Source organism: Dermacentor andersoni, chromosome 1 (genome assembly GCF_023375885.2).
Source record: "Dermacentor andersoni chromosome 1, qqDerAnde1_hic_scaffold, whole genome shotgun sequence".
Classification (NCBI taxonomy): Eukaryota; Metazoa; Arthropoda; class Arachnida; order Ixodida; family Ixodidae; genus Dermacentor; species Dermacentor andersoni.
Window position 1 is genome coordinate 281,476,367 of NC_092814.1, and position 15,411 is coordinate 281,491,777.

Sequence of the window (15,411 nt, forward strand, 5' to 3'; positions counted from 1 at the left end):
CCGTGTTTTTATCGCGCTAAGTTACTACTTCAAATATGGACGACCAACTAGCCCAACAGTCAACTCTTCTATATTAGGCTACATGGACCTGAAACTTAGTAGCTTTCAGGGTGTTTCAGCCTCTGAACTGTGGGAGAAACTCAAAGAATTATGCCGGTATTGTGTGCATAAATTTGGTCAAACAAAATAAAGCGGACATCTAAACCCAATCCTTGGATTACGAGACAACTCTTACAGTTGAAAAGTGAGAAGGTTGAAATGCTCAGGTGTTTGTAATACAATCGTCAATATGCTGCAGTCCAAGCAGCTCACTCTAAAAAGCGCTACTTCGGCTACACGTTGCCCAATTTCATGCGCAATTACCCATAGACGTTCTGGTCATCCTTATGCGAAAATAAAAAGAGAATTCGCCACATACTGGACCATGGCTCAGCAATCAGATAAACGTGACATAGGTGAGCATTTTAACATACACTTTTTTTTAACCCATCAGCTCTTTTAAGTCAGAGTAGAACGCCGCATCATGAAGACACTGATTTAATCACAACACAATCTGGCGTGTTCTCTACGTTACTTAACCTTAAAACTAGGCTGCCGCGATGTCCTCCTCGCCCGCCGCTCCGTACAGGCTGGCGAGAACCGCGTCGTCTGCTACGGCGCGCGTCATGTTCAATCTCACTCGGTAGTACCATGCGCATAGACCGGTGACGCGAGGCGGTCGTTCTGTTTATACAGACCTTCGTGCAAGAAATAACAGCCTCAAAGCGTTTCCAGAAGATATATTGCGCGACGTATTGTCATTCAAGTTATCTGCTTAACTCTCTCTCTCTCTCCGTTTTTCGCCCCTGTAACTCGGAAGCACTTCAAACAATTTTGTGCCGAGCCCTCGTTTGCTCGATGCATCGAAAATTACCCTGCCTCGAAACTTGTTTGTCTCTCAGATATCTTTTTTTTTTTTGCAATTCATTGCAATAAAGTTTGCAATAATTGGTTAAAACTGATTATGAAGTATCTTGGAGCTTTTTTTCTTTAATTCGATCGGTCGACAACTGCAGCGAGGCATATGAACAAAAGATTTAGCAAAACGTGCCAAAGTACTTTGGATCACTTCACACATTTTGAAACTTACAGGTGGTAAGGATGGCCCGGGCAACCGCCGCCACGGCATAAGATTAATTTCGAAAATTATACGTGCATAGAAAAGCTAAACTAAATACCTGCACTGCATTCGAAACGGTGCTCGACAGCATCGGGTTATAAGCGTGGGTTTCGCGAAGTTTATTTGTATACATAGTGGTATGCTCTCAAGCATGGACGGACCTATACTTGACAATAGTCTCAGTCTCGAGTAATACTGGATGTGACTGCGGTTGGACATCGCCAGCAAATTGCCTTCGCGTTCATACTTCTCACTGGACCTGTACGTTATCGTGACTACAGAAGCGCTAGAATAAAGTAACCTCACACGCGCAAAATCAAACAAATGACGCGCGAAACAAGCGCGTATTGATATACTATCTCGACTGGGTGAGGTGGGTCTTCACCGCAAGAATTAGGAAACGACGACGAAAGCGGGAATCGTGATGATGAAAAAAAAGTAGAAAAGAATGTATTCACTTCATTGGTACACGGATGTGACTCTCATCCGAGTCTCGAGCGGTTCACATTCACACGGGGGCCAGGAAGGCCTTAAAAAACCATTCGCGGTCTTGTGGTCGTCGATGTCTTCTTGGAAAGCTCGGGGAACCTGTGGAAGTATCAGTGCCTCCGTCAGATTCTGCAGTCGACGAGCTCCTGCCATTCGGGTCTTCTTCTCTTCGTCGTTTCCTTTGTGTCTGCTCGGGGCATAAAGGGGTTACGCTTTCGCGGGGAAGAGGGCAACTATGTCGACATGGGAACGCCCGCTTGAACGTTTCTCACACTTGACAGGTCGATCATAATAGTATACAGAGACGCATAAGCGCGAACTCCGAACTTATCTGAAGAAGCAAATGTCGCAGCGAGCTATGCAATGCGGGGGCGATAAAGGTAATGTTGAGGCAAAGTTACGAACGTGGGGATGAATTAGCTGCGTTGTAAGAAATTGCGTTAGTTTCTGCAATTTTTGCTAGCTTGCCCGTACCCGCTAAGGAAAAAAAAATTATGGGGTTTTATGCGCCAAAACCACGATTTGATGATGAGACACGCCGCAGTGAGGGACTCCGGAATAATTTGGACTTAAACCCCTTAAACTTCGTAAATTCGTAAAGTAGCGACACTCTCCTCCTCCGCCTACGCTCCTCCTCGTTTCTCTTCTCTTTCACACTCCCTCCTCGACCGTGGCGCCGCCTACACCGCTCAAGCGTAGCAACGGCGCCAACATGCTCTCCTCGCCACTCCGTAAACTCCTCTCGAGCGAAAATGACGCTGAAGTACGGCGCGAGGGCCCACGTGATGCTATTAGGCCAATAGCGACGCGGCGTCGGCCTCAGCCAGAGCACGCGAGGAGGCGGCGGCATTCATCACAGCGTGACGCTACTTTACGAAGTAGCGAAGTTGATTTGGACCACCTGGGGTTCTTTAACGTGCACTTAAACCTAAGGACACGGGCGTTTTCGCATTTCTCCCCCATCGAAATGCGGCCGCCGTGGTCGGGATTCGACCCCGCAAGCTCGTGCTTAGCAGCCCAACACCTCAACCGCTTCGAGGCTCTATAATACGTATAAAACGTCGCGAGAGAATTACTAAGATTCGTTCGCAAGGCAAAAAGCTCCAGCGAATCGATCATGTATCTACCTTCATGTGGTATGTTTGACATGTGATAGAGACATGTTTCCGCTGTAGCAATACCGTGCGTCGCTACATCGCTTCACTGCTAAGAATCTAAACGAATGCCCTGCTAAATTTTTTTTTTTTACTTTCAAATTACGTATTACTCATTCAATATGACCTTCCTGATTTTATTTTAACAGGCAATTCTACGCTATTCAATGCTATTCCCATGGATATTAGGAAATTTATGCTCCATATTAATTTGGAATAATCCACCTATTTCTTGGCCAATCCCCCATCGTGGGTAGGAGCCACACGTGTCACAGGCTACAACAACTAAGCGCATTACCATCGAAAGTCAGCGCGAAATGGGTTCTCCGATCCGTAAGCAGCGAGACAGAACTCTGCAAGGCGTATTAGTTGGCGAAAAAAGCTTCGCATTATTCAGCAATGAAATAGTGCACTTCACGGCCTTCCACTCGGTCATTTTAATCATTCCTACTGTGCTTTAAATTGTGCCCATGAGGAACAATGTACGCCATGCTCCAACCATCAGTGCATCGAGGTTTGGCATCGGCATGAGCTCAAGATCGGGTAGCCCTACTGTCGCAACAGCAGACTTCGCAGAATGCAATATTTTGGGCTGCATATGGTACAGACGACTGTACAATATGTCATGTGACCCTATGCTGCGCCAGTGTAGATAACCATGATCATTCATTTTTGCCCTGGACACCTCCAGCTCTTGTGTGCCACACAGCGATGATGTGCATCTTCAGCAACCAACTCTTCTCAACAAAAAATATCTGCGCAGTGGGTTTGTTAACCAAAACGACATGGTGCGAACATTCTGTTAAAAAGGAGACTTGCTCTTGGCACTGCTCAGAGGCGCTGCATAGTCACGAAGTCGAAAGTAATTCACCAATAGCCATCATGTTTACATGTAATATACAACGAAAAAAAGGAAGACAAGGATTCTGAAAGTTGAAACGACTTGGTAGCCTTTTGAACGAAATTGTAGGCTCCATGCATGCACAGGAATAATATTAGGCTCAGATGTTCATAACAGAATTGTCTAGTGACTAAGCAAGTTTATTTACTTTATCCGTGTCGCAAGGTCCTTTTAATCCTGCCAGAGTAGCTCGTGCTTGGAATCAATGGAATCAATCTTGTACATATACTGTATTGGTAATTCACAGCACAAGTCAGGAACACCAGTAAATCACAAACGCAAAGAGCAGGTGAAAATCACAGACGTTTTATTCATGAAAGCCTAACTATGAGTGCATGGATACATTCCAATGTCTGCTCTTAAGTACTATTAATTCTTTGGTCATGTGGAACTAGAAGTAGTAACTAATAAATATGTCCTCTTTCTTTGCAAGTGTACAGTTATTGCAAAACACTTCTAGGATGCCAAAAGAAGAAAAGTCCAAACTATGTATCAACATGAATTTTTGTCACCAAAGTTGTGGAAGGACTATCAGAGGAGACGGATACAAGGGTGGAAAGCTTAATGTTTTGTAGTTATTAGGAGCTTGGAATGTAAAAAAATCATGATTAGGAAAAACAACACGCACATAAAATGGTAGAGACTAAGTTTTATGCGTTAACCTAAGTTTTTTTAGTATAAAAGCGAAGGAGAGACAGCACCATTCTAGCTCTGAGAGACCTGTGCAAAATTGAAATGCTTCATTAAAAGGTGGTCAACCACTCTGCACATGCCCTCAATTTTTGCTCTATGCACTTACTACACTAACTTATCACCACAGCAGAAAGCTTCAAAGTCATGCAATTTCTGTTTGGACTAGAGTCTGCATTTTTGACTTCAGAATTATCACATGATATGATGTCAAAAGTAGAGTGAAGACAAAAAGGTCTATTTTTTTTTTAAGGTTTCACCTGAAAGAGTTTTCTAGAAAAAAATTTGGAATAAATATTTATATATAAGTCATTTCTACGTGTCACAAAGAAGAACAATTTTATAGACAGCAACAAGAATGCTATAAGCACGGATGCTCCAGCCTGTAAAATGTGTGAAAATGATAATCCTTCCAAATTTGCATACGACTGCCGCACGGGCATGCTCTGGATTTGCATGCAGCAAAGATGGAAGTAACAAGTCAATTTGTTAACGCATGTGACACATAATGCATTCATCACAGTAGCACTGGTTGAGCTGAATGACAATCTTGCCAAAGATTGAAGCCCGTGAAAACCTAGGATTGAGTAAATTAAAAGAACAAAAGAATGCTGTAAACAAAGTTTACACACAAAAAAAAAGAAGTACATAATTTCAAAGAGACAACAAAAACTAAATCGATCACCATTTTAGGCAAATGCAACATGTCGGAAAAGGAAGTTTTACACATTCAGTAGTATGCCAGTTCATTTTCCAGTGCAAACACGTGTGCACAGATGAAAAGTAAACAAAACAAAAAGTTCCACGTTTGATGCAGAAATACTACTCTTCATTCAAGCCTGCACCGAAGTGCTATGTTGTTAGCATTTAAATCTTGAGTCAGCAAATAAATGCACAGTATCCAGAAGAGAGAAACCTGGCGGTAATGGGGGGAAAAAAGCATATGCCCGGAGACAATGACATCGGTCAGCAACACCAACTGAACTTTTTACAATATCTACGAGGACTGGTCCTTGAGAAAGAGTAGCAGCGGTTGGGAGACTTCTTTCCAGAGCCTTCGAGTCTTGGAGACATGACAAGTAGAGAGCGAGTGGTATGGAAAAAAGTGCTCTGGTCTCGCATGCTGCCTCTTCAACGTACTGACAGCACAGGAGGGCAACCGTAGAAGTGTGGAGAAATGTAGCTTCTGTGCCCTCTGCTACAATGATTCTATTGCTTGAAAAAAAAAAAAGTAACTCTTTCTGTTACCCCTAAGGCTCTAAGCTAGACTCCTATACATGGTTTCGATCTGGGGCAGGAAGTATTTCCGGCACTCAGGCCGCTTAGTCTTCAGAGTGGGTGTCAGAAGGCCATTGTCGACACTCAGTAAGTCACTGTGCACATAGATGTCCTTCAGCTGTGCATGAAAAAAAAAAAAGGAACACATTATTCCTCATTCTCTGACAACAGTTTACGCATGCAACTCAATACATAAAAGGGAGGCTTTGGTATCAGCAAAATGAGGCATTTGTTATTGCTTGCAAAAGCTGAATGGTAAAACTCAGTACTTCCCAGTTTTAATGTAAAATTCAAGTAAAGACTGCAAGGATATTTTATGCACTGCTTCTTCCAGCAGCAATTTGTAATTAGTAGACAAAAAATGTTATTTTTACTATCAGCTTAAAAGCAGCATTATGCAACATTTGAAACAAATATGAATCGATCACTTGTTCACAGGAAATGCCACAACATAATCTACTTGAGATAACAGTGCTTTATACGGAGAGCAGTCAACATCATGGATGTGGCAAACATTTCAGTATTTCTAGATACTTTCTATACACTGTGCTTATAACGTGTGCTTTTTTTGTTTTAATTGGGCCGAAAATTGCCTGCACAGTGTGACTGAACATGAAACCAAAGCCACCTTCAAAATGTTTGTATGCTTTACCGCATAAAAGAACTGTGTTGCGGTGACGCTGAATTATAAACAAATCACGGCAAAGCTTTTTTTATGAAACCGCCCACTAATGTGCAACACATATTCGACCATTGCATATTTTTCTCACTAAAATATCGGGTGGGCATTTGATATCGACTTTGTTTATGAGATTTAATGTTGTTGCTACAATAATTTTCTGCTTCGGACCCCAAAAAAGCCGGTGCGAGTTTGATTCGGGGGTGTGTTAGACTAGGTCAAACACTGCCAAATGAATCTGCGGTATGTTTTGGTGCTTTTTTCCGCATGTTGTTTAATTTCACCCGCCAGATAATTCGATCAATTTTGTCAGCGTCAGAGTCAAACTGACAAACAAAATTTGACTGCATACAGAAAGAAAAGGCAACATGTGCATAAACCGGCCATTAATATCTCTGCTTCAAAAAGAACTGTCTTATAATTGCAATAGGTAAAGTTGTTTCAATGTTCTTGCTTTCTCACATTGGTCAGTGAACAGTGTTATTAATGTTAAAGTTAGGTGCTTTTGCCATATACTAGTGTGTGCAGTTATCTTGCAGGTATAACTATGCCTGTGTCAATGCAAACAAACCCTTAGTTGTGAGTCCGTGCATGTTTCATCTTCCTCTCTCTCTCTCTCTCTTCTGTATTCTCTTTCTACTGTTTCTTACAAGATGACTGAAGATGCTTTCAAAGTACAGTTTTGTGCAAAGAAACATGGTCATAGTGAAAACTGGCCTTGATGTGATAAGTCATATCAGGTCAAGATCTCTTGGTTTTCATTAAGAAATTTTGTGTGTGCTTGTCCATGTACACACAGTTTATTAAAAAAAACACAAGACATCTTTTTTGGCAGTCATATTTCTGAAATGCAAGCTTACTGGCCTTTGTTTCTTTGCTATATGCATGGAAATATGTATTTTACACACAAGTGTAACTGGCCAGCTAGTGCAGTCAGCGAATGTTTGTTCGAAGCCGCAAAGGAAGCAGAGGAGGAAAGCACCTGGAGGTGAAGGCAATCGCGTGCCGAGGAGAGTATGAAGGAGCACGCTGAGCGCACGGCAAATCAACACTACCTAAAGGAAAGGCTAGGTGACGTTGAGCAAAGGGGCAAAGGAAAAATGAGGCGAAGCATCGTGGAGGAGGAAGGCAGGCGGAGGCGCGCTGGGGTTGACCTCCACTGGCAGTTGCTACAGGTTTTGTTTGCGATACAGACGTACCGGGTTAGTCATGTGATAACATCATCCTGGCACACTGTATGCTGTGTGTGCAAGTGAAAGCATGCGACGGTGAGCAGACGATGGCAGCTCAATCTCGCGTGCGCAAGCGCAAGGAAAGAAAGCGAGGGAAAGCACGCCGTTTTCCTTCGGGAGAGGGGTTGTACTTTAGTGGCTGTTGCATATGGCACGGCCGCGCAAGCCCTGTGCCTTGAATACGATTTGCAATGCAGACAGTGTAGGCATCTAGGCGCACCAAGAGACAATGGCTTCGTGTGTGCTAAAGCACACATTTGCTTGAGCATCACCCGCATTCACAAAGTGAAATGTCACTGTAACTTTTGTCAATCACTAAGATACATTTCAAATTCTAAATTCACCATGTACAATTCTCTATTGTGTGACAGCAATGTACAGTAGCGCTACTTGATTGGTTTTACTTGAGGCACAGGAGCGCATACATAGAGACCCACGCTGGAGCCACACCCCACTCGCACTGCCCTCACTGGGACACATACAGTAACTCAACACCACTGTGCCAAAGCATACACCACACCAAACGATGGTGCCACCTGGCAAGACTCAAGGTTGTGCTTCGAAGCACTGCAATAGGTGAAACTCGAGACACCAACTTCTCACTTTTTTCCTCTTCAACAAGTTCGACTACAATAGCAATATTTTTTGCCTAAAACAAATTTTTGAAAATAATTTCAGCATTTCTTGTGGTTCAGTTTTAACCAAAAATGCTTAACTCTAGCTATACAAAACACACTTCTATCATCTGAGCAACAACTGAACCTACCAGCTCAAAAGACTTCAGCCCAGACAATTTTCCAAGGCGACAGAGGTCATCCAGAATGGACTTCTTGACAATCTGTTGACATATGTGGGCAGAATGAAAGTGAAAATTAACAACATTGCTAATTACTGGTCACCAGTGCTAGGTAGTAACATTTTAAAAATCACAATATTGTGGTACAAATTTATTCACACTAGGAAAATATCAGTGATCAACCACTCAATAAAAGTTTTTCTAAGTACTACTTCAGAACTGCCATACTGCACTGATCATATTCTCAGATTAACAAAGCTCACATCAGCTAATTTCAACATTCACACCAGTCTATATATATACACAAATTTCGGTCATGAATAACACCAGTGCATTTAATTAAGAAAAAATCATACGTCTTGATCACTGCAGCCCTTACATCTTCATACTTAGTACAGCGTGCAAGAAAGTATTGTGACACATCTACCACTTACATTATTCCTGCAGAGTTCCTGAAAGGTGCCCGATATGGAGTTTTCTGCTGCCCATTGCATCAGATACTCTTGATCAGGAATCACTACTGCAACAAGGCAGGACTGCAACAGATCAAAATTTTGGAATAAGCCTAAAAATTTTGATGTCAGAATCAATACTTTAGAAACATATTCCGAACACATGCAGCACATATTAAATTTAAGCCAGAACATGTGGAGCTTTGTTCAGTTTCTTAAAATATTACATGGCTGTTTTCAGTTACATTTGCAGCTCCATCTATAATGAAATTCCCTTTTCTATCACAACATCAAGATTTGTCCCACCTTGGCTTTTAGTTTGGTTTGTTTCTAATGTACCCCATATCCTGGTTTAAACGCTATATGCCATACATGAAATGTATCATTTATGGGCCTTATGAATGCCCAGGGTTTTCCATGCCCAGATTAAATTAGGCCATTCATAAATGCCCAGGTTAGGCATAGAAGCTCATTTACAGTTTGGTTGCATGGAGAATTAGGCTTTCTCTTAACTTTGAGTACTGAAAAATGCTATCAGATGTTAGCATTCTCACAGTCATGCAGGAATGCTCCAGGTACAATGAGCATTTTCTCGTTTGCATACTCTGCGTTTGTGCAACATAAGAAAACATATATAACAGGGAAATTTTCAGTACTGGCACAGTTGGATCAAGTTGGATGTATGTAGGCTGTGCACTCACATAAGCTTTATTTACATGAATGTTACATGAGCGGTTTGTGTTCAGCCTGACCCAACCATGTTTACATGTATCTAGCCAAGGGGGTTGGGCGAGACAACAGACCTCTTGCTTGCAGCTTGACAAAACTTCAATGCTCACTGGGGCCAACCTACTAGAGTTTAACCCCACAATGACTGACCACTATTACAGACCCAAAGAAAATTAAAACAACCTGTTCACATGATTTCTGGTTATAAAGAGTATATTGGTACAAAGAAAACGGACATTTATGTCATCATCAACATCATCAGCCTATTTTACGTCCACTGCAGGACGGACGCCTCTACTTGCGATCTCCAATTATCCCTGTCCTGCGCCAACCGATTCCAACTAGCACCCACAAATTTCCCAATTTCATCGCCCCACCTAGTCTTCTGCCATCCTTGACTGCGCTTTCCTTCTCTTGGCACCTATTCTGTTACCATAATGGTGCACCAGTTATCACGGCTATATACGTTTGCTCTCCCATTCAATCTGCTCTCTTTCCGTCTCTTAACGTGATGCCTAGCATTCTTCGTTACATCGCTCTTTGCACGGTCCTCAGCTTGTTCTCAACCTTCATTGCCAGTATCCAAGTTTCTGCCCCACATGTCAGCACCGGTAAAATTCACCGATTGTACACCTTCCTTTTCAATGATAATGGTAAGCTTCCAGTCAGGAGCTGACGATGACTGCCTTATGCACTCCAACCCATTTTTATTCTTCTGTGAATTTCCTTCTCATGATCAGGGTTCCCTGTGTATAATTGACCTAGCTAAACATACTCTTTCACAGACTCTATAGAGGCTGACTGGTGATCCTGAATCTTGTTCCCTTGCCAGGTTATTCATCATTATCTTTGTCTTCTGCGTGTTAATCTTCAACCCCACTCTTACACTCTCTCTGCTAAGGTCCTCAATCATTTGTTGCAACTCGTCTCCAGTGTTGCTGAACAGGAAAATGTCATCTGCAAACCGAAGAATGCCGAGATATTTGCCGTTGATCCTTACTCCTAAGCCTTCCCAGTTTAATAGCTTGAATACTTCTTCCAAGCACGAAGTGAATAGCATTATAGAGATTGTGACGCCTTGTCCTGACCCCTTTCTTTATAGGTATCTTTCTACTTTTCTTGTGTAGAATTAAGGTAGCTGTGGAATCTGTATATATTTTCCAAGGTATTTACGTAAGCAGTCTGCACTCCTTGATTACGTAATAGTCGTATGACTGCTGGTATCTTTACTGTATCAAATGCCTTTTCGTAATCTATGAAAGCCATATAGAGAGGCTTATTGTATTCTGCGGATTTCTTGATTACCTGATTAATGACATCGATGCGATCCATCGTAGAGTATCCCTTCCTGAAGCCAGCCTGTTCCCTTGGTTGACTAAAGTCCAGTGTTGCCCTTATTCTTTTGGAAATTATCTTGGTGAATATTTTAAATAATACTGGGAGTAAGCTAATGGGCATATAATTTTTCAATTCTTAAACATCTCCCTTTTTGTGGATTAGTATAATGTTTACATTCTTTCAGTTCTTTGGGACCCTTGAAGTCATGGACACTTCGTTAGAGAGCAGCCAGTTTTTCAAGCACTATGTCTCCTCCATCTTCGATTAAATCTACTGTTATTCCATCTTCTCCTGCCACTTTTCCCTGTTTCATGTCTTGCAAGGCCCTTCTAACCTCATCGCTAATTATAGAAGGAGTGTCTGCAACCTGTTCATTACTGCTGCGAATGGAGTTATTCTGGCTCCTCTGAGTACTGTACAGGTCAGTATAGAATTCTTCCACTGCTTTTACTATACCTTCGTGATTGCTGATGATATTACCCTGCTTATCTTTAAGTGCGTACATTTTGGTTTGTCGTATGCCAAGTTTCCTTCTCACTGATTTCATGCTGTGTCCATTTTTTATGGCTTCCTCAGTCTTCCTGACGTTATAATTTCTAATATCCCTTATTTTCTCCTTGTTGACCAGTTTTGAGAGTTCCGTAAATTTATGTCAGATTATGAGGCATGCCATGGTGAGGGACTCCAGATTAATTTTGATTGCCTGGGGTTGTTCAACGTGCACCCAATATCGGGCACAACCACCACAAAGAGGTGAGTGAAAACATTCGACCTTCTAACTCCAACACTGGAGCAGACTGGCAGATAATTTTGACACTGTGTCAGCAAAAACAACAAGCATTGAAATGCTAACGCAACATTGCGGCAGCCAAAGACACTTCGGAGACCAATACCATGAGACGACTGAAAGGGTAGAATGTCCTTACAGGAAAAGAGCTCTCAATAAATTGGATAAGAAAGACAGAGAAAACAAGCGCCGGCACAGGTAAGCTGGGCAGAGGTCACATCTTCCATTACCAAACACATCCCACAGAGTGAAGAATATACGCACATTCTTGTAGAAATTAAACTGAAAGCTGACTTAAATAGCACCAAACACAAATTTGAAACATTAAAATGTCAGGTGAAATTGCTGATAGCACAGATGGGACCACAGAAACCCCACCATCCACACAGCAGCAGCAACACCTACAACACTAACACATGAGGGCCCCTCTACAGACTTCATCACATTTACCAATATCACCAGCGACACTCTTCGTAGCGCTACAAATAACACTCACACAGCAAATAAGAGACAGGTTCGCTCAGATGAGAGGTACTACAACAACATATGCAGACACAGATACAACCCGAGTACAAGAAGTTCCAAGAGTTCAAACAGTACTGGATGAGTCTTTAAGGAGTTAAGGTGACCCGCAAGTGACAATCTAGCATCAGTGACAATAAGCTGAATGTCACATACATTGTAACCACAGACACTGAGGAAGGAATTTCGGGTACTCCCCAACATGACTAACAGAACACACAGACAACAAGAAAATCTTGCTATTTGGCAGTGGAACTGTTGCTCACTACATAATAAACATGCTACACTTGCACAAAACATCAAGGCAGTGCTAGACCCACCCAACCTCATTTGCCAACAAGAGTTTGGGAAAACACCGAAACCCACCAGGGGTTATCACCGCCTTTACAATGACCCAAATCACCCAGCTGTAGCAAATTTGGCAAGGAAGGACAGCCATAACCACGACAGCCCCCTCGACACCTCCTATGGCAAAAGGATGGAGCAACTTCCTAGGGAACTCTATACTGCCACCACTAACACACCCCACCGGACACACTGGCTATAGACAACCATCTAGCACATCGCTAGGAAGCTCACAGAAGTCTCACCAAGCAGTGGACAAGACAGCACCACAACCATACGCTAAGGCGATTAATCGACGGAATAGAGGAAGAACCAAACACCTATGCTTGAACACTCAATAACAACAACTGGCACAACTTCTGCAGCTCCCTTAGAGGCACACTGAGCACCAAGAAGACAAGGGCAATACTGTGATGCATGCTGGATCCCACCAGAATGTGCACCAAGACAGCTAATGCCATGCGGCATCTCATAGAAGAGTACAAAGAGGCTGAGCTGCTGTACCAACCCAAGGCCATCTACACCGGTGAGGCACAAACTCCCACAACAGCACCCAAATGGGGAAGCCAACGAAGCCATCGGGTGCAGAGAAAGAATCTTCCATTACATTCAAAACTTTTGCGTGACTGCACCATGACAACTGCTCTCGGAGCTTCAAGGCCACTCCCATATGAACTGCCGGGCCACGACACGTCTCAGGGTGCGATATTGTCCCCACTCCAGTTCAACATTGGAATATGCAAACTCACCCTACAGTTGCAGGAGGGCTTGGCGCAGTAATCTACTCAAATGAGATTACACTTTGGGCTACCAAAGGCTCATACAGGGACAGACAGAACACACTTCAGTGAGCCCTAGACACGGTCACGGTCAAGCCGGCATAAAATGCACTCCGGGCAAATCAGAATACATACACATTCGACCAACAAGGAGCAGAGCCAACAGAGCTCCACCGCTACAAATACTTCGCGAATGAGAACCTATCCGAAGAGTCCAGCACCTGCGAGTGCATGGAATGTATATACAGGAAACGGGCAGTGCCGGCATCACTCTGTCCAAACTCAAGAGCACGGTGCACAGTGTTACTGGCCTTATTAACAGAATTGGATGTAGCAGAGAGAGAATGATGGAGATGGACACTGAAACTAGTGCAGGCCTTCGTCATAAGCAGAATCCCCTACGCTCTCCCTTTCCAAGCCACCCGACAAACTGAAATCGACCAAGCAAGTTGACGAATCCGGATTGCCTGCAAGGCGGCACTCGGCCTGCCCGAACACATGAGCGTAGGTCACCACAGAGAGATGGGCACAATGAATACATATGAAGAACTCGCACAATCACAACCATGACCCAGCGGTAAAGACAACACAACACCTCAGGGAAGTTCCGTACTGACACGACTACGCTACCCCGTAACGCCACAGTTCTATGGAAACGAGACCACACTTATGGCGCGTTCACACTGAGGCATTCGGCGCCTGGAGCGGCATGGAACCCAGTTTGGCGGCGGAGAGATCTGCCGGAATAGCCCCTTCCACGCCAATCACTCCTGGACCAATTTTTGCGGCAGCTGTCGCCAGATTCCCCCACCGCTGACCAATCAGAGAGGACTCAGCAATTCGAAAGATGGCGAACAATCCCGATGCACTCGTCATATCACAGTCTTCGAATGCGTCGGAACACCAGAAATGCTCATCGAATTGGTGCGTAACCGCACTGTCTTTTCAACAAGTACCACGCAAAGCACAAGGACTAAGCGACCTGACAAGGTGGCGTGCCCAAGCTTCGCGCACTCTTGCAAAGCAGGACGAACCCACCAACGCTGGTGGCATTGTCTCTTTGACGAATGCTTCTGCGCGTCACTCATCGCCAGAAAGGTGCTTGCCAGCAGGCCTAGCTATGCTGCCTCTTCTTGCTCAGGGTTTATTGTCGGTCTAAGCAGTGATGAAGCGGCCAAAATAAAAACATGTGAACTCTACGCGAGCTGAGATAACTGCGCCATTTCGGTAGGGTGTACTAGAAAGGGGGAGTGGGTCCACGGCGGACTCTCCACTGAGGATTTTTTTTTACTGAAAAATTAGTGGCGCCACTGTCGCCTTCACCTGAATGAGCGGCTCCGCACGCGGGTCGGGCGCTTGTCGCGTCGGAAACCCTTCCGCAGCTGCATGGAGCTTTGACAGGAGTTTCACTCTGCTGCATTCAGTTCGGATACTCGGTGGCGGAAACAGTGATTTTCTTCCCCGCCAACTTGCAGTCAATAAAATGGAGAAAGAGCGACGGAAACAATGCTAACGACACGAAAACGATGGTGCATCGAGCGGACGACAGTCACTCAGCCCGTGAGCTCACCTCAGCCAATGGGCACTGCCGAAACAAGCGGAGCTTCAGGAGAAGGCGACGGCAGTGCCACCGCAATTTCAGCGGTTTTCGCAACACCTTCGGTGCTTGCCAAGCCATCCCCTGGACCCACTCCCCCCTTCCATTACCCTCTAGTTTCGTGTCGCAGGAACATGCGGGATATCCCGCGCTTGCTTGGAAGTGAGTGTCCTACATGGCAGATGGCTCTGTATCGCGTTCCGGCGGCGCGGTGGACAAGCAATGTGCACGACGCAAATTTCGGCGACAGGAGAATTCCGTTCACTGTAGACGCCGGATTCCCCAGTGTGAACGTGCCTTTATGCCACCTGATCTATGAGCAAGAATCCATGCAGACCCCATCCGATGTCACATTAATCTTCACTACCACGGCAAACGGCGACAAGCCTGAGCAGCCATACTGCCCAATAGGCAAGGGAACACCGACATGTACTTTACTGACGCGGACCTATACCCCTCGAGATGAGACGCGAACTCCCACTTA

General features: G+C 44.2%; 1 protein-coding gene across 7 annotated transcripts in view; it reads right to left on the minus strand.

The window, feature by feature from the left end:
- Nucleotides 1-3,988: 3,988 nt before the first annotated feature.
- LOC126548075 (long-chain-fatty-acid--CoA ligase 5) overlaps nt 3,989-15,411 on the minus strand; it is a 166,207-nt gene continuing 154,784 nt past the window's right edge. For all 7 annotated transcript variants that reach the window (XM_050196161.3, XM_050196164.3, XM_050196165.3 and 4 more), the window contains 3 exons: nt 8,813-8,914; nt 8,349-8,420; nt 3,989-5,789 (listed from right to left, as the gene is read on the minus strand). In XM_050196161.3, coding sequence (XP_050052118.1) covers nt 5,652-5,789; nt 8,349-8,420; nt 8,813-8,914 — 312 coding nt within the window. In that variant the 3' untranslated portion in view covers nt 3,989-5,651. The remainder of the gene's footprint in view (nt 5,790-8,348; nt 8,421-8,812; nt 8,915-15,411) is intronic.